The following is a 17,817-nucleotide window of genomic DNA, read 5'->3' as shown; positions in this document are numbered from 1 at the left end:
CGGACGTGATCAGAGGCTGAGACGTCTCGTGAATATGAAGTGAATAGATCAGCGGTCTGGGTCCAAACGGGATGGGGGACAGGTACTTGTAAACTTGTCTGGATGTGTTTGGACCAGACATGGTAGGTGGTCTGAAGGCGCCCCCACACATATGGACTGCAGTACCTATTTTAAACACTAGTTGTCAGAGTTATGGATCTTTAATGTGTCCAGGCTGTCATAAACAGGACAGAATGAATTGATCAGATATGGATAACAATCAGAAGAGACTCACAGCTGAATCCTGTGAATACGAGAGGAAGAGGAGGAAGAGGAGGAGGAGGAGGAAGAGGAAGAAGAGGAGGAAGAGGAAGAAGAGGAGGAAGAGGAGGAAGAGGAGGAGGAGGAGGAAGAGGAAGAAGAGGAGGAAGAGGAAGAAGAGGAAGAAGAGGAGGAAGAGGAGGAGGAGGAGGAAGAGGAGGAAGAGGAAGAAGAGGAGGAAGAGGAAGAAGAGGAGGAAGAGGAGGAGGAAGAGGAGGAGGAGGAGGAGGAGGAAGAGGAGGAGGAAGAGGAGGAGGAGGAGGAAGAGGAAGAAGAGGAGGAAGAGGAGGAGGAAGAGGAGGAGGAAGAGGAGGAGGAGGAGGAAGAGGAGGAGGAAGAGGAGGAAGAGGAAGAAGAGGAGGAAGAGGAAGAAGAGGAGGAAGAGGAGGAAGAGGAGGAGGAGGAGGAAGAGGAGGAGGAAGAGGAGGAGGAGGAGGAAGAGGAGGAGGAGGAGGAAGAGGAGGAGGAAGAGGAGGAAGAGGAAGATACTGAGCTGTTTGAGAGGATTCAGCTTTTCATCTTTGTTTTTCTGCATGCTGAAGAGGAATCTCTCCTTCTGTAAAGTTGTCAGCAGAGAGCTGATTGATGAATAGAGGCGTCATCAGGCCGACAGCTGCAGAAGGACATGAAGTGCTTTTCATAGACGGCTGGATCGCAGTCACACAAATCAGCAGCCAATCAGGAGGAAGACTTCACTTCTCAGACACTGACAGTGCAGCGTGCCGCACGGCCACCTTTAGTCTGCACCACCTGCCTCTCACATCCATCCATGTTGCATCAACACCACCATCAGAATCATCAAACAGTTCACTGATCACCTGTTCACCTGCTGACCTGTTCACCTGCTGACCTGTTCACCTGTTCACCTGCTGACCTGTTCACCTGCTGACCTGTTCACCTGCTGACCTGTTCACCTGCTCACCTGCTCACTTGCTGACCTGTTCACCTGTTCACCTGTTCACCTGTTCACCTGTTCACCTGCTGACCTGTTCACCTGCTGACCTGTTCACCTGTTCACCTGCTGACCTGTTCACCTGCTGACCTGTTCATCTGTTCACCTGCTGACCTGTTCACCTGTTCACCTGCTGACCTGTTCACCTGCTGACCTGTTCACCTGCTGACCTGTTCACCTGTTCACCTGCTGATCTGTTCACCTGTTCACCTGCTGACCTGTTCACCTGTTCACCTGCTGATCTGTTCACCTGTTCACCTGTTCACCTGCTGACCTGTTCACCTGTTCACCTGCTGACCTGTTCACCTGCTGACCTGTTCACCTGCTGACCTGTTCACCTGTTCACCTGCTGACCTGTTCACCTGCTGACCTGTTCACCTGTTCACTTGCTGACCTGCTCACCTGCTCACCTGCTGACCTGCTCACCTGTTCACCTGTTCACCTGCTGACCTGTTCACCTGCTGACCTGTTCACCTGCTCACCTGTTCACCTGTTCACCTGTTCACCTGTTCGCCTGCTCACCTGTTCACCTGTTCGCCTGCTCACCTGTTCACCTGCTGACCTGTTCACCTGCTGACCTGTTCACCTGTTCGCCTGCTCACCTGCTGACCTGTTCACCTGCTCACCTGTTCACCTGTTCACCTGCTGACCTGTTCACCTGCTGACCTGTTCACCTGTTCACCTGTTCACCTGCTGACCTGTTCACCTGCTCACCTGTTCACCTGTTCACCTGCTGACCTGTTCACCTGCTGACCTGTTCACCTGTTCACCTGCTGACCTGTTCACCTGCTCACCTGTTCACCTGCTGACCTGTTCACCTGCTGACCTGTTCACCTGTTCACCTGCTGACCTGTTCACCTGTTCACCTGCTGACCTGTTCACCTGCTGACCTGTTCACCTGTTCACCTGCTGACCTGTTCACCTGTTCACCTGCTCACCTGTTCACCTGCTGACCTGTTCACCTGTTCACCTGCTCACCTGTTCACCTGCTGACCTGTTCACCTGTTCACCTGCTCACCTGTTCACCTGCTGACCTGTTCACCTGTTCACCTGCTCACCTGTTCACCTGCTGACCTGTTCACCTGTTCACCTGTTCACCTGCTCACCTGTTCACCTTCTCACCTGTTCACCTGTTCACCTGCTGACCTGTTCACCTGTTCACCTGTTCACCTGTTCACCTGCTCACCTGCTGACCTGTTCACCTGTTCACCTGCTCACCTGTTCACCTGCTGACCTGTTCACCTGTTCACCTGTTCACCTGCTCACCTGCTCACCTGTTCACCTGTTCACATGAGGACCACACCGTCACTTCAGACAGCAGCTAAACACTGTGACAGGAAGTAGATCTGTCAGAGAGGAAGTAGGTGGGCAGGTGAGTGAATTGAAAGGAAGTGATTATTCCATCTTTCCTGTCTGATGGATCTACGTTGTTGTTGTTGTTGTTGTTGTTGTTGTTGTTGTCGTTGTTGTTGTTGTTGTCGTTGTTGTTGATGTTGTTGTTGTTGATGTTGTTGTTGATGTTGTTGATGTTGTTGTTGTTGTTGTTGTTGTTGTTGTTGTTGTTGATGTTGTTGTTGATGTTGTTGTTGATGTTGTTGTTGATGTTGTTGTTGATGTTGTTGTTGTTGATGTTGTTGTTGTTGATGTTGTTGTTGATGGCGATGGTGTCGTGTTGAGAGACACTGAAGACACACTGAAGCGAGACGTTCAGACTGAATCTGATCTGAGGTCTGAATCAGATTTAGAAACATCAGATCTCATTTTGTGTTCAGACTGTTAAAAATCAAACAAACAATCTGGATGATAAAACTCTGCAGGTTCAGTGTGAACAAAGCAGCTCGTTCTTTAGTGTCCGCATACATCGCACTCCAGAGCCCCTCTCACCACTGCTCTCTGTTGCTAGGTTACCAAAGTTAGCTCCTGCTTCCCTCTGTGATGTCCGATGTGTTTCAGGTCAGTAGATTAAATATTTGCCCTAAATTAAATAAATATTCACAAAGAAAACATGATGTGAGGCAGCTTTAAAGCTGTTCCCTCTAAAACACAAGTCAGACCGGCGTCTTCTCTGTTTTTCACGACGCCCCGCCCCGTCTGGATTCTGATTGGTCAGTGAGGGAGCAGTGACATTGACTTGTGCAGTCTGTGGACACGGGCCTTAAAGTCTGATGATATGATCATATAGTCATTCTCTACAGACTGGTCCTTTAAACGAGTGTCATGATCAGATAAAGGGAGGAAGTATGTGCAGGTGTCACGTTTTAATATGTGACACCTGTGAGGACAACGTTTGATATTGAGCTGATAAGTTTTACACAGACTGGTGGAGAGATGACTGAGTCAGTATTCCTGTTCACTTGGTCACCATGGAAACAAGATGTGGATGTGTTTAAATGTGTGCAGCTGTGTGTGTGAGTGTTTCTTTGCTCCTGACGGTCTCTCTCCTGTCTTTGTGTCCTCCTCTCTGTTTCTCTTCCCGAGGCAGAGCTAATGACAGGTTTTATCCAGCACCTGTGCAGGAGACCAAACAGGTACGAGTCGAAGCAGGTGGACACCAAGTATTTTACAGAATATGAGTGTTTATACGCACTGCAGACCTGTGAATGTTCCTCCAGTGTCCACTAGAGTCTGTCTCCTGCAGTGAGTCAGTCTCCATAGAGCTCTATGTTAAAATGTCCAACAGCTGCAGTTCCTCCAGTGTCCACTAGAGTCTGTCTCCTGCAGTGAGTCGGTCTCCATAGAGCTCTATGTTAAAATGTCCAACAGCTGCAGTTCCTCCAGTGTCCACTAGAGTCTGTCTCCTGCAGTGAGTCAGTCTCCATAGAGCTCTATGTTAAAATGTCCAACTTTACAGCTGCAGTTCCTCCAGTGTCCACTAGAGTCTGTCTCCTGCAGTGAGTCAGTCTCCATAGAGCTCTATGTTAAAATGTCCAACTTTACAGCTGCAGTTCCTCCAGTGTCCACTAGAGTCTGTCTCCTGCAGTGAGTCAGTCTCCATAGAGCTCTATGTTAAAATGTCCAACTTTACAGCTGCAGTTCCTCCAGTGTCCACTAGAGTCTGTCTCCTGCAGTGAGTCAGTCTCCATAGAGCTCTATGTTAAAATGTCCAACTTTACAGCTGCAGTTCCTTCAGTGTCCACTAGAGTCTGTCTCCTGCAGTGAGTCAGTCTCCATAGAGCTCTATGTTAAAATGTCCAACTTTACAGCTTTACACGTGATCATCGAGTGAGCATCAGTGCAGACTCGCTGGAGGGTTTTATGGCCCACTATCACTCCCCACTCAGTGGTTTGAGACGGACTTAATATGGCGAGCCCTCTGCGTGGACGCGCAAACGGAGGGGTAGTGGGCGGGGCTAGGGTGTAGTGGACGGTTTGAAAAAGACCCATACTTCCTGCATCTATGACACTCTGGTGTAAAGTCCTCGAGATAACACTGATTGATACACAGAGCAGGAAGTCTTTACTCTGAGAGATACGCCCCCTTATCTAATACCACTCATTGATTGGACGCTGCAGCGGATTGGACTTCATATCAACAGTGGAGTTTAATAACAGAGAAAATACAGACACTAAACTTTCATCATTATTACAATAACATGTCAGATAAGACTGATCAGGCAGGAAGAATGTGATCCAGTGGATGGCACCCTTGAGCTCAAGAAGTCTTCACACTAAATATTTATGTTTTTAATCAACAAACGTTGCAGACAAACTTCCTGCACCCTGTCTAAACTAAATCAACATGTGGAGAGAGACGTAGGAGTCTCACCTGTGCAACAAACACTTTGAATGTGACGTGAATATAAATCTGATTTAGAGTTCTGAGTCTCCTCATCAATAAACCATCAGGGAGCATCTTCTTCTTCTCCTGTGTCTCGTTGTACTCGTGCAAACATAATAAAGACATTATGAGTCAGTGTGTGTTTCTGTCGGGGACACGCACACACACACACACACACACACACACACACACACACACACTTCTAATCAGAGGAACATTTCCCTCTGCTGAGCTGATGATAAGCAGTTTGTCTTCCTCTCCTCTCGGAGCTCCAGAGAACAAATGATCTTTAAAAAATATAAATAAATAAAAATCCTTTGGCTGGTGAGCCGTTCAATGATTCTTCCATCAGACAACACAGTAAAGACTGTTCTGCAAAAAAATAAAAAAAGGAGTTATCTGAATGTACAAACTATAGAATAGAGTACAAGATGCTGACAGGCTGATTCAAAAACATTATGATTATTATTGTGTTCACATAATTTACAACAAGGCCATATAGATAATATATTTTAATCTCGTTAAACTTTGTTAAATTACGTAATTTAACAAAGTAATTATTTTAATACATTTATCATTCAAAGTGGATCTAACGCTTATAACCCTGTTTACGTAGGAATTCATACAATGTTTTATTTATTTAAGTTTATCCTCAATGTCCTCGGTCACGCGCTCTTCGGCAAACAAACAGGAAGTGACGTCATGTGTGCTCACGTGACTTCGTCTGCTGTGCTCCTCGGTCAGCTGATAAAAGTCGGTGAGACGTCAAACAGCTGAAGTGCTCGGTCATCGCCCGGTGTCTCTTGTGTCTGTCGGCTGTTGTTGAGTCCAGGTGAATCCAGGTGACCCGCGAGGACGATGAGGAGCTTCCTGCTGATTGTTTTCGCGGGCTTTGTCCTGACGGGCGACGCCATTGTTCGGTAAGTGAAGAAGATAAAGTCCGCTGTCAGCAGCCTGTTTGACTTCTAAAGACCTGAAATCAACCAGCCTGTTATAGTCATAACCAGTCAGAGGGACGTTTTTATTATAGTGAGCACCTGTGTTCACCTGTCTTTAACTAAATAAGGTGTTTATAACTCCTCCCCCTGCTGAAGGTGAGGATGATGTTCACAGGTTAATATTGGTCATGTTTACCTACAAATCGGGTTTTTTTAATTACTATTTTAGATTTTTCTGAAAATGTTGAAATGTCTGCTCAAAATGTTTCTGTCAAAGTAGATTTAAAGCAGCGTGTGTTTTGTTAGAGAACCATTAGATGGCAGAATGCACACACACACACACACACACTCTACACTCTATATCAAAAATAACAGACGCATACAGTCCGTGTGTTTAGTGTGACCCTCACAGATCTTCTGTCTCTCTTCCCGGTTTATTCTCCTCCAGGATCCCCTTAAAGAAATTCCGCTCCATCAGACGCCAGCTGACGGACTCGGGGAGGAAAGTGGAGGAGCTGCTGGCAGACAAACACTCCCTCAAGTACAACTTTGGCTTCCCTTCCAGCAGTGAGCCCACTCCAGAAACCCTGAAGAACTACCTGGACGTAAGCACGGTCCTCTTAAAGCACTCACCTGTGGACTCTTTCAGTCTCTGCTTTCACTAATGCACCGCTGAGACGACTCTCTGTGTTGGACCTGAACATCCTCCCAGACCATCCTGAGAAACGCTGAGTCATTCTGTAAAAAGATCAGGAGGAACGTTTACCTCATGACTGCTGACTGGTGTTTCTGCGCTCAGCTGACAGGAAGTGCATTTGACTGATGTCAGATAATATCATGATAACACCACTCAGACTTTCAGATAGTTGAGCTCTGAGCGTTCTCAGATTAAACTAGCTGCTGCACATCAGCCATGTCACGACCTCGCTGTTTAACCTCCTTGATGGAGAGCGTGATATCAGGAGCGCTGCAGCTCTGCTCTCAAACAGGAAGCTGTGTGCTCTGACCTCCGACACCGTCACATGACCAGGGACGTTTGCTGTCTGTGGAGTCCTGAGTCATCGTTGTGAAAGTGTAACCACAGATTTATCCACTGACCTGCGTCCTGCTGACACGAACAAGCCTCCTTATGAGACTCCTCCTCCTTATGAGACTCCTCCTCCTTATGAGACTGTGACTCCTCCTTCTTATGAGACTCCTCCTCCTTATGAGACTGTGACTCCTCCTTATGAGACTGTGACTCCTTATGAGACTCCTCCTCCTTATGAGACTGTGACTCCTTATGAGACTCCTCCTCCTTATGAGACTGTGACTCCTTATGAGACGGTGACTCCTCCTCCTTATGAGACTCCTCCTCCTCAGACTGTGACTCCTCCTCCTTATGAGACTCCTCAGACTGTGACTAATCCTCCTCAGACTGTGACTCCTCCTCCTTATGAGACTCCTCAGACTGTGACTCCTCCTCCTCAGACTGTGACTCCTCCTCCTTATGAGACTCCTCAGACTGTGACTAATCCTCCTCAGACGGTGACTCCTCCTCCTTATGAGACTCCTCAGACTGTGACTAATCCTCCTCAGACGGTGACTCCTCCTCCTTATGAGACTCCTCCTCCTCAGACTGTGACTCCTCCTCCTTATGAGACTCCTCAGACTGTGACTAATCCTCCTCAGACTGTGACTCCTCCTCCTTATGAGACTCCTCAGACTGTGACTCCTCCTCCTTATGAGACTCCTCAGACTGTGACTAATCCTCCTCAGACGGTGACTCCTCCTCCTTATGAGACTCCTCCTCCTCAGACTGTGACTCCTCCTCCTTATGAGACTCCTCAGACTGTGACTCCTCCTCCTCAGACTGTGACTCCTCCTCCTCCTCATGAGACTCCTCCTCGTTTATTTTGAAGCGCCATAGCATCACAAATTCTAAAGTTTGAAATAAAGTGTGTGTGTGTGTGTGTGTGTGTGTGTGTGTGTGTGTGTGTGTGTGTGTGTGTGTGTGTGTGTGTGTGTGTGTGTGTGTGTGTGTGTGTGTGTGTGTGTGTGTGTGTGTGTGTGTGTGTGTGTGTGTGTGTGTGTGTGTGTGTGTGTGTGTGTGTGTGTGTGTGTGTGTGTGTGTGTGTGTGTGTGTGTGTGTGTGTGTGTGTGTGTGTGTGTGTGTGTCTTATTATAATCTGATTTCCTGGAAACGGGATCAGCTAGAGAATTCTTTGGTTTGTTTAATCAAGCGTTTCAAAGTCCAGATAATCCAAACAGGCTTTTGTGATTACTGTACATTCAGATGGTCGTTACGGCGTTCTGCTCTCTCGTGGTTATCGTACATTCTGATGGTCGTTATGGCGTTCTGCTCTCTCGTGGTTATCGTACATTCTGATGGTCGTTACGGCGTTCTGCTCTCTCGTGGTTATCGTACATTCTGATGGTCGTTACGGCGTTCTGCTCTCTCGTGGTTATCGTACATTCTGATGGTCGTTACGGCGTTCTGCTCTCTCGTGGTTATCGTACATTCAGATGGTCGTTACGGCGTTCTGCTCTCTCGTGGTTATCGTACATTCTGATGGTCGTTACGGCGTTCTGCTCTCTCGTGGTTATCGTACATTCTGATGGTCGTTACGGCGTTCTGCTCTCTCGTGGTTATCGTACATTCTGATGGTCGTTACGGCGTTCTGCTCTCTCGTGGTTATCGTACATTCTGATGGTCGTTACGGCGTTCTGCTCTCTCGTGGTTATCGTACATTCTGATGGTCGTTACGGCGTTCTGCTCTCTCGTGGTTATCGTACATTCTGATGGTCGTTACGGCGTTCTGCTCTCTCGTGGTTATCGTACATTCAGATGGTCGTTACGGCGTTCTGCTCTCTCGTGGTTATCGTACATTCAGATGGTCGTTACGGCGTTCTGCTCTCTCGTGGTTATCGTACATTCAGATGGTCGTTACGGCGTTCTGCTCTCTCGTGGTTATCGTACATTCAGATGGTTGTTACGGCGTTCTGCTCTCTCGTGGTTATCGTACATTCAGATGGTCGTTACGGCGTTCTGCTCTCTCGTGGTTATCGTATATTCTGATGGTCGTTACGGCGTTCTGCTCTCTCGTGGTTATCGTATATTCTGATGGGCGTTCTGTTCTCTCTGTTCAGGCTCAGTATTATGGCGAGATTGGCCTGGGAACGCCCCCTCAGCCCTTCACAGTCGTGTTCGACACGGGCTCCTCCAACCTGTGGGTGCCCTCTGTCCACTGCTCCATCATGGACATCGCCTGCTGTGAGTCTGATGTGGTAACCACGGCAACAGCAGTAAAGTTAAGCTGTGTAGTTACAGTGATAATGTTTGCTTCCTCCTCTCTCAGTGCTTCATCACAAATATAACTCTGATAAGTCCAGCTCATACGTCAAGAACGGCACCGACTTCGCCATCCAGTACGGGACAGGAAGTCTGTCGGGTTACCTGAGCCAAGACACCTGCACTGTAAGACCATCCATCAACACCTGTCTTTACATTCAGCTTCAATGTTAAACTGAAGTTTATCTCTGATGTTAAACTGAAGTTTATCTCTGATGTTAAACTGAAGTTTATCTCTGATGTTATAAACTGAAGTTTATCTCTGATGTTATAAACTGAAGTTTATCTCTAATGTTATAAACTGAAGTTTATCTCTGATGTTATAAACTGAAGTTTATCTCTGATGTTATAAACTGAAGTTTATCTCTGATGTTATAAACTGAAGTTTATCTCTGTTATAAACTGAAGTTTATCTCTGATGTTAAACTGAAGTTTATCTCTGATGTTATAAACTCAAGTTTATCTCTGATGTTAAACTGAAGTTTATCTCTGATGTTAAACTGAAGTTTATCTCTGATGTTATAAACTGAAGTTTATCTCTGATGTTATAAACTGAAGTTTATCTCTGTTATAAACTGAAGTTTATCTCTGATGTTATAAACTGAAGTTTATCTCTGATGTTATAAACTGAAGTTTATCTCTGATGTTATAAACTGAAGTTTATCTCTGATGTTAAACTGAAGTTTATCTCTGATGTTATAAACTCAAGTTTATCTCTGATGTTAAACTGAAGTTTATCTCTGATGTTATAAACTGAAGTTTATCTCTGATGTTATAAACTGAAGTTTATCTCTGATGTTATAAACTGAAGTTTATCTCTGATGTTATAAACTGAAGTTTATCTCTGTTATAAACTGAAGTTTATCTCTGATGTTAAACTGAAGTTTATCTCTGATGTTAAACTGAAGTTTATCTCTGATGTTAAACTGAAGTTTATCTCTGATGTTATAAACTGAAGTTTATCTCTGATGTTAAACTGAAGTTTATCTCTGATGTTAAACTGAAGTTTATCTCTGATGTTATAAACTGAAGTTTATCTCTGATGTTATAAACTGAAGTTTATCTCTGATGTTAAACTGAAGTTTATCTCTGATGTTAAACTGAAGTTTATCTCTGATGTTAAACTGAAGTTTATCTCTGATGTTAAACTGAAGTTTATCTCTGATGTTAAACTGAAGTTTATCTCTGATGTTAAACTGAAGTTTATCTCTGTTATAAACTGAAGTTTATCTCTGTTATAAACTGAAGTTTATCTCTGATGTTATAAACTGAAGTTTATCTCTGATGTTATAAACTGAAGTTTATCTCTGATGTTATAAACTGAAGTTTATCTCTGATGTTAAACTGAAGTTTATCTCTGATGTTATAAACTGAAGTTTATCTCTGATGTTAAACTGAAGTTTATCTCTGATGTTAAACTGAAGTTTATCTCTGTTATAAACTGAAGTTTATCTCTGATGTTAAACTGAAGTTTATCTCTGTTATAAACTGAAGTTTATCTCTGATGTTAAACTGAAGTTTATCTCTGATGTTATAAACTGAAGTTTATCTCTGATGTTAAACTGAAGTTTATCTCTGATGTTAAACTGAAGTTTATCTCTGTTATAAACTGAAGTTTATCTCTGATGTTAAACTGAAGTTTATCTCTAATGTTAAACTGAAGTTTATCTCTGTTATAAACTGAAGTTTATCTCTAATGTTAAACTGAAGTTTATCTCTGATGTTAAACTGAAGTTTATCTCTGATGTTAAACTGAAGTTTATCTCTGTTATAAACTGAAGTTTATCTCTGATGTTAAACTGAAGTTTATCTCTGATGTTAAACTGAAGTTTATCTCTGTTATAAACTGAAGTTTATCTCTGATGTTAAACTGAAGTTTATCTCTGATGTTATAAACTGAAGTTTATCTCTGTTATAAACTGAAGTTTATCTCTGATGTTAAACTGAAGTTTATCTCTGATGTTATAAACTGAAGTTTATCTCTGATGTTATAAACTGAAGTTTATCTCTGATGTTAAACTGAAGTTTATCTCTGATGTTAAACTGAAGTTTATCTCTGATGTTAAACTGAAGTTTATCTCTGATGTTATAAACTGAAGTTTATCTCTGATGTTATAAACTGAAGTTTATCTCTGATGTTAAACTGAAGTTTATCTCTGATGTTATAAACTGAAGTTTATCTCTGTTATAAACTGAAGTTTATCTCTGATGTTAAACTGAAGTTTATCTCTGATGTTAAACTGAAGTTTATCTCTGATGTTATAAACTGAAGTTTATCTCTGATGTTAAACTGAAGTTTATCTCTGATGTTAAACTGAAGTTTATCTCTGATGTTATAAACTGAAGTTTATCTCTGATGTTATAAACTGAAGTTTATCTCTAATGTTAAACTGAAGTTTATCTCTAATGTTAAACTGAAGTTTATCTCTGATGTTATAAACTGAAGTTTATCTCTGATGTTATAAACTGAAGTTTATCTCTGATGTTATAAACTGAAGTTTATCTCTGATGTTATAAACTGAAGTTTATCTCTGATGTTAAACTGAAGTTTATCTCTGATGTTAAACTGAAGTTTATCTGTTGGTGGTTTCAGATCGGAGACCTCTCTGTGGAGAGCCAGCTCTTCGGAGAGGCCATAAAGCAGCCAGGTGTGGCCTTCATCGCCGCCAAGTTCGACGGGATCCTTGGCATGGCCTACCCTCGTATCTCTGTGGACGGGGTAGCTCCGGTCTTTGACAACATCATGAGCCAGAAGAAGGTGGAGAAGAACGTCTTCTCCTTCTACCTGAACAGGTAGGAAACTGAAATGTAATGATAGTGTAGGAAAGTCTCAAAAAAGACTTTAGATTTTTGGCCTCATTTTTATCTGAAAGTTGCCCGAAGACGCTGCGGGGCCTCGCAGGTCGACAAGAACGCCAACATGTCAAACATACAATGATTAACAATCCACATCCTCTCTAAAGATGCTCTTTGTCTTCCCTGGTCAGGAACCCAGACACAGAGCCTGGTGGCGAGCTGCTGCTGGGTGGAACTGACCCCAAGTACTACAGCGGAGACTTCCAATACGTTAAGGTCACCCGCCAGGCATACTGGCAGATCCACGTGGACGGGTCAGTGCTCCTATGATATAACCATGAATATGTTAAGGTCGAAGTTTAACGAACCAATCAGTGAGCATGTAGAGAGTGAGCTGCTCTCTTCCTCTGCTGTGTTGAAGTCTTTGAAGTGTACTGTAGTTACCTCTCCAAGTAACAAATGCTCCACCACAGCAGTCTGACGTTTTTCTTCCACTTGTTCCGTGATGCTGGTCACTTGTTCCGTGATGCTGGTCACTTGTTCCGTGATGCTGGTCACTTGTTCCGTGATGCTGGTCACTTGTTCCGTGATGCTGGTCACTTGTTCCGTGATGCTGGTCACTTGTTCCGTGATGCTGGTCACTTGTTCCGTGATGCTGGTCACTTGTTCCGTGATGCTGGTCACTGGTTCCGTGATGCTGGTCACTGGTTCCGTGATGCTGGTCACTGGTTCCGTGATGCTGGTCACTGGTTCCGTGATGCTGGTCACTGGTTCCGTGATGCTGGTCACTGGTTCCGTGATGCTGGTCACTGGTTCCGTGATGCTGGTCACTGGTTCCGTGATGCTGGTCATGGACTTAAACGTTTGTGTGTAAATCAATGTGTTTGTCAGGATGTCAGTGGGCCCTCAGCTCAGTCTGTGTACAAGTGGCTGTGAGGCCATTGTGGACACAGGAACGTCTCTGATCACCGGCCCCTCAGCCGAAGTCAAGAACCTGCAGAAAGCTATTGGAGCCACGCCCCTCATCCAGGGAGAGGTGAGACACGCACCCCCCTTCCCCCCAATAGAACCCTTCATAACACAGAACATTACTGTTTGTGGTGACAGGTTTCAGTTTGTCACGTGTATTTCTGGTCCTGTTGTATTTTACTATCCTGTCAGTTTGTGGTAAATTTAATGACTGAGTTCTGATTCTGTTTCAGTACATGGTGAACTGTGATAAAGTCCCAACGCTGCCCGTCATTACTTTCACCATCGGGGGGCAGTCTTACACTCTGACTGGGGAGCAGTACATCCTCAAGGTGAGGCTGTCTGTAATGTTTATAGACCAGAAGGGGGCGACAGAGAACCAGTAGGGATAATACAATACATGTGTAAATATGTAAAACAAGTGCTGCTTTGTGTGTTAGTGCGACTTCAGGAGAGCGAAAACACACGATCTGACACACAAATAAAAACATGGATCTCAAAAATTCAATTTTTGTTTCACACCAAAGAGCAACTTCACAACCTCATCGACCAATCAGCAGCTCTGTCTGTGGTTAATGTTCTACCTGTAGATTTGGGTTCTACCTACAGATTAGGGTTCTACCTACAGATTTAGGTTCGACCTACAGATTTAGGTTCTACCTACAGATTAGGGTTCTACCTACAGATTAGGGTTCGACCTACAGATTTATGTTCTACCTACAGATTAGGGTTCTACCTGTAGATTTACATTCTACCTACAGATCAGGGTTCTACCTGTAGATTTATGTTCTACCTACAGATTAGTGTTCTGGCTGTAGTTTTGGGTTCTACCTGTAGATTAGGGTTCTACCTGTAGATTAGGGTTCTACCTGTAGATTTATGTTCTACCTACAGATTTATGTTCTACCTACAGATTAGGGTTCTACCTGTAGATTTATGTTCTACCTACAGATTAGGGTTCTACCTGTAGTTTTATGTTCTACCTGTAAATTTTTGTTCTGTTTTTTTAAAACGTCGACGTCTCTCCTTGTTGTCCAGGTAAACCAGGCAGGTAAGACCATCTGTCTGAGTGGCTTCATGGGTCTGGACATCCCCGCCCCCGCTGGGCCCCTCTGGATTCTGGGAGATGTATTCATCGGCCAGTACTACACGGTGTTCGACCGAGACAATGACAGGGTGGGCTTTGCCAAGTCCAAATAAGCACACAAGTCTGAAGCAACAGGATCCAATCCAGAGCTCCCAGTCAGCTGCACGCCTTCTGTTGCTCAGTAATCAACCCGTTAATAGCAATAGATTCTGTGTCTTACCGCACTGATGGGATGAGAGAGGGAATCAGAGTGGAAGTTTGAAGTGACAGGTGTTATTGATCAGGGAGGAGGTGATTTTATTAGCACGACTCTTTTTGACATTCACGTCATCGCTCGTGTTTTGATCAGGGATTTGTTTTAAACGGTAAATTTTTTGATTTGCATTTTAGGAAGAAGTTCTACTACTGACTTTGAGGTGAATTTTAATGTGATTGGCTTCAATAAACCATTTTAAAAGAATCTTTCTTCTGAGTTTTTATTAACATTATCAATCTGTTTAAAGTCTGCAGGGGTTTGAAACCAGAAGGTCACCGGTCTGACCTTCATCCTGAATGTTGAGGAGTGGGCGAGGGGGGAATATCTGTATGACCTCCGGGATCAGAGTGAAACAACAGCAGTGAGCCAAATAAGCATTTCTTCCAAACGTTATTATTTAGATATAAATCACTTCAAAGTACAAAAACTCCAAAATACATGACTCACAAAAGTTTCTATAAAATGTTAATTCACTGAACATCCTGAAAAAGACGCGTCACATCCTGGTCTCAGAGGTTTAGTATTCTGTAGATTAAACATGTTAAAGTGTGTACACGAGGGGATCAGAGTGGGAGGAGACTAAAATCATCTCAGCAGGTTTTTGACCAATCAGGATGCTCTCTTTGTCCACTGGCACATCCTCCACATCCTCATACTTTTAATATATTGATACTGTAGAGCGGATTTATTAAGGGTCAGCGGCCGTGGCCAGGTCGTGGGTTCAATCCCCAGATCCTGTAACAACAGGTCTGATGTGTCCTGGGCAAGTCCCCAACCCCCCGTGGCTCCGGCTGCTTCACTGGCAGCATATGTATGAGTGTGAACACAGCAGCCTCTACCATCATGTGTACGTGTTATCATGGATGCTGGGTGTTAAACAAGTTATGAGTTGTAAAAAGTTGTGTGCACGTCTCCAGCAGGTGTGCTCACCTGGAATATCAACAAAGTTTGTCCTTCTTGTTTCCAACCGAGCATGATCTCTAAACTTCAAACAAAGTTGACCCTGAATAGGATCTATGGATTCATGTTAAACAGTCTCTGCTGCGTCTCTTTAGACCGCTCGGTTAGAGAAATGTTAAGTGAGTTTAAAGGTTAACCAAGACTAGAAAAATAAGCTTCATCTTGTTTGAAACAAAACTCAACATAAAAAAAAAAAGAAGGATCGCTGTGATGTGAAAGTGATCTCATGGTGTAAACTCAGACTGTGTCCTCACAGTATCATGTCTGAGCCTTGAATCTTTGAATCTGTCCTGCCAGCTGTCCTGGAGGTGTTTGAAGTTGTCCCACAGATGACGTCCTGTGAGACCGTCTCCTGCAGGCGTCGCGCTCCATTAGAGACTCGGTGTCAGTTTGATATTTGACTCCTCCTGCTCCTGTCAGCCCTCCTGCTCCTCAATCCTCCTCTCTGTGTCTGAGTTCATGTCTCGACCACCGTGCTCCCCCTCCGACTCTCTGAGGGGGGCCGCCGGGTCTCTGACCACCTCCTCCATCTCCTTCTCTCCCTCCAGCTCCTCCTGCGTCTCCTCCTCCACCCGGCCCACAGAATCAGGGATGATCTCCACCTCGATGTCGGAGGAGCCCTCGCTCTCCTTAAACCAGACAGTCTTCTGCCCCTCCTTCCTCTTCTGCTTAATAAGGCTGGCCCTCGCCGCATAGTCGTCCCCGTCACCCCTCCCCCTCCTGGACGCCCTCGCAGACGGACTCCCAGCAGCGACATGGTTTTCGTAGACGCCGCAGGAGGAGCAGTGTCGGCTCCGTCTCTCAAGTGGGATGACCCGGCCTCGTGGCTGAGGGAAGGTGCTCCGCCGAGGGACATTGTTGTTACAGCCCCTGGCCCCGCCGCGGCTCTGGTCTCCTTCAGAGGTGAAGCCGTCGTTGGTGAACTGAAGAGAGTCCCTGTGACCAGAGCGGGGACGCTTCAGACAGGGGTCCAGACACTAAGAGAGAGAGAGAGAGAGAGAAAAAGCAATTACTTCCAGTGCAAAAGGCGTAAAAGCTGCAATTCCTCCAGTGTCCACTAGAGTCTGTCTCCTGCAGTGAGTCAGTCTCCATAGAGCTCTATGTTAAAATGTCCAACTTTACAGCTGCAGTTCCTCCAGTGTCCACTAGAGTCTGTCTCCTGCAGTGAGTCAGTCTCCATAGAGCTCTATGTTAAAATGTCCAACTTTACAGCTGCAGTTCCTCCAGTGTCCACTAGAGTCTGTCTCCTGCAGTGAGTCAGTCTCCATAGAGCTCTATGTTAAAATGTCCAACTTTACAGCTGCAATTCCTCCAGTGTCCACTAGAGTCTGTCTCCTGCAGTGAGTCAGTCTCCATAGAGCTCTATGTTAAAATGTCCAACTTTACAGCTGCAGTTCCTCCAGTGTCCACTAGAGTCTGTCTCCTGCAGTGAGTCAGTCTCCATAGAGCTCTATGTTGAAATGTCCAACTTTACAGCTGCAGTTCCTCCAGTGTCCACTAGAGTCTGTCATGTGCTGATAGTTAATGCAACTTCCGTGTTTACATTATATGAAGAGTCAATTTGAACAATTAGGGGTGTTGCTGACTTGACTGACAGCTCAACACTCAATTAAGTTTGAAAAAAAAAAAAAAACATACCTCACATATTTTGTCCATGCCGGCGTTTCCTTTCCATAAGCGTGAAATCAGGAAGCCAATCACGATGAGGCAAAGCACCAGCAGAGCCGCCATGACCAGCCCGAGGAGTGCCATGTCCCCGGGACGGTACCCGATGGTAGAGTCAGACGGGATGGCTACGGCTGGACGACAGATGAGTCAAGAGATGTAACAATGTCTTTATTAGAATTACCCAGCAGGTGTGAACAGGTGTGATCATTCTGTGGAGGGTCTCAGTTTGAGGGAGCACCTGAGTGTTCTCACCTGGTATCACCTGAACAGAGAGAGCAGCTGTTCCAAACTCTCCTGTCGTAGTGTCCATGGCTCGGAGCTGCGTTCAGGGAGATAAACATTGGTAAGTGTCGCTTACTGTTAGCCAACATATTCTCAGGTAATTCGTTTGAAAAGTTCAGTCACCTGGAGAGCAAAGGACTCGGTCTTCACGACTCTCTTCAGGATCACAAAACCGTCGTAGGTCACGTTGACGTAGCTGCTATACTGAACCTCGTATTTCATGTCGGGATTCAAACCCTGAAACGCACACCAGCAAAACAATGTTCCCAAATGCAGTGTGTGACCTGCTGCGTTTAGAGACTTCTGCACTTCATGTTGTGACCAACAGGTCGGTGTAGTGATGTGTTCTTTCCCTCCCTGCTGCTGTATGGCACTGTGCCACTGTTAGCGGCGCACTAATGACGGGGCGGCGCCAAACGCATCATTTAAATACAGGTGTGGTTATACCTGTGTCACCTTCATGGTGGATCACTGGTGAACTCTGGAGGTGCCTATTTGTT

General features: G+C 45.0%; 2 protein-coding genes across 2 annotated transcripts; one reads left to right on the top strand and one right to left on the bottom strand.

Annotated features, from left to right (window-relative positions):
* The first annotated feature begins 5,720 nt into the window (after positions 1 to 5,720).
* ctsd (cathepsin D) lies at positions 5,721 to 14,611 on the top strand. The gene is made up of 9 exons (XM_079373245.1): positions 5,721 to 5,950; positions 6,417 to 6,573; positions 9,098 to 9,221; positions 9,307 to 9,425; positions 11,893 to 12,092; positions 12,287 to 12,409; positions 12,987 to 13,131; positions 13,298 to 13,396; positions 14,103 to 14,611. Exons 1-9 carry the CDS (start codon positions 5,889 to 5,891, stop codon positions 14,262 to 14,264), a joined length of 1,191 nt encoding a protein of 396 aa, XP_079229371.1. The 5' UTR covers positions 5,721 to 5,888; the 3' UTR covers positions 14,265 to 14,611.
* A 169-nt stretch (positions 14,612 to 14,780) lies between these two features.
* Positions 14,781 to 17,570, bottom strand: LOC306819447 (uncharacterized protein). Its single transcript, XM_079373246.1, has 4 exons — positions 17,441 to 17,570; positions 17,288 to 17,354; positions 17,006 to 17,166; positions 14,781 to 16,344 (listed from the first exon to the last, which is right to left on the bottom strand). The coding sequence occupies exons 1-4, from the start codon at positions 17,537 to 17,539 to the stop codon at positions 15,784 to 15,786; spliced, it is 888 nt and encodes a 295-aa protein (XP_079229372.1). The 5' UTR covers positions 17,540 to 17,570; the 3' UTR covers positions 14,781 to 15,783.
* Positions 17,571 to 17,817: the final 247 nt, after the last annotated feature.

Source organism: Symphodus melops (assembly GCF_947650265.1).
Source record: "Symphodus melops genome assembly, contig: scaffold_259, whole genome shotgun sequence".
Taxonomy (NCBI): domain Eukaryota; kingdom Metazoa; phylum Chordata; class Actinopteri; order Labriformes; family Labridae; genus Symphodus; species Symphodus melops.
This window is presented reverse-complemented; position numbering and strand designations above follow the sequence as displayed.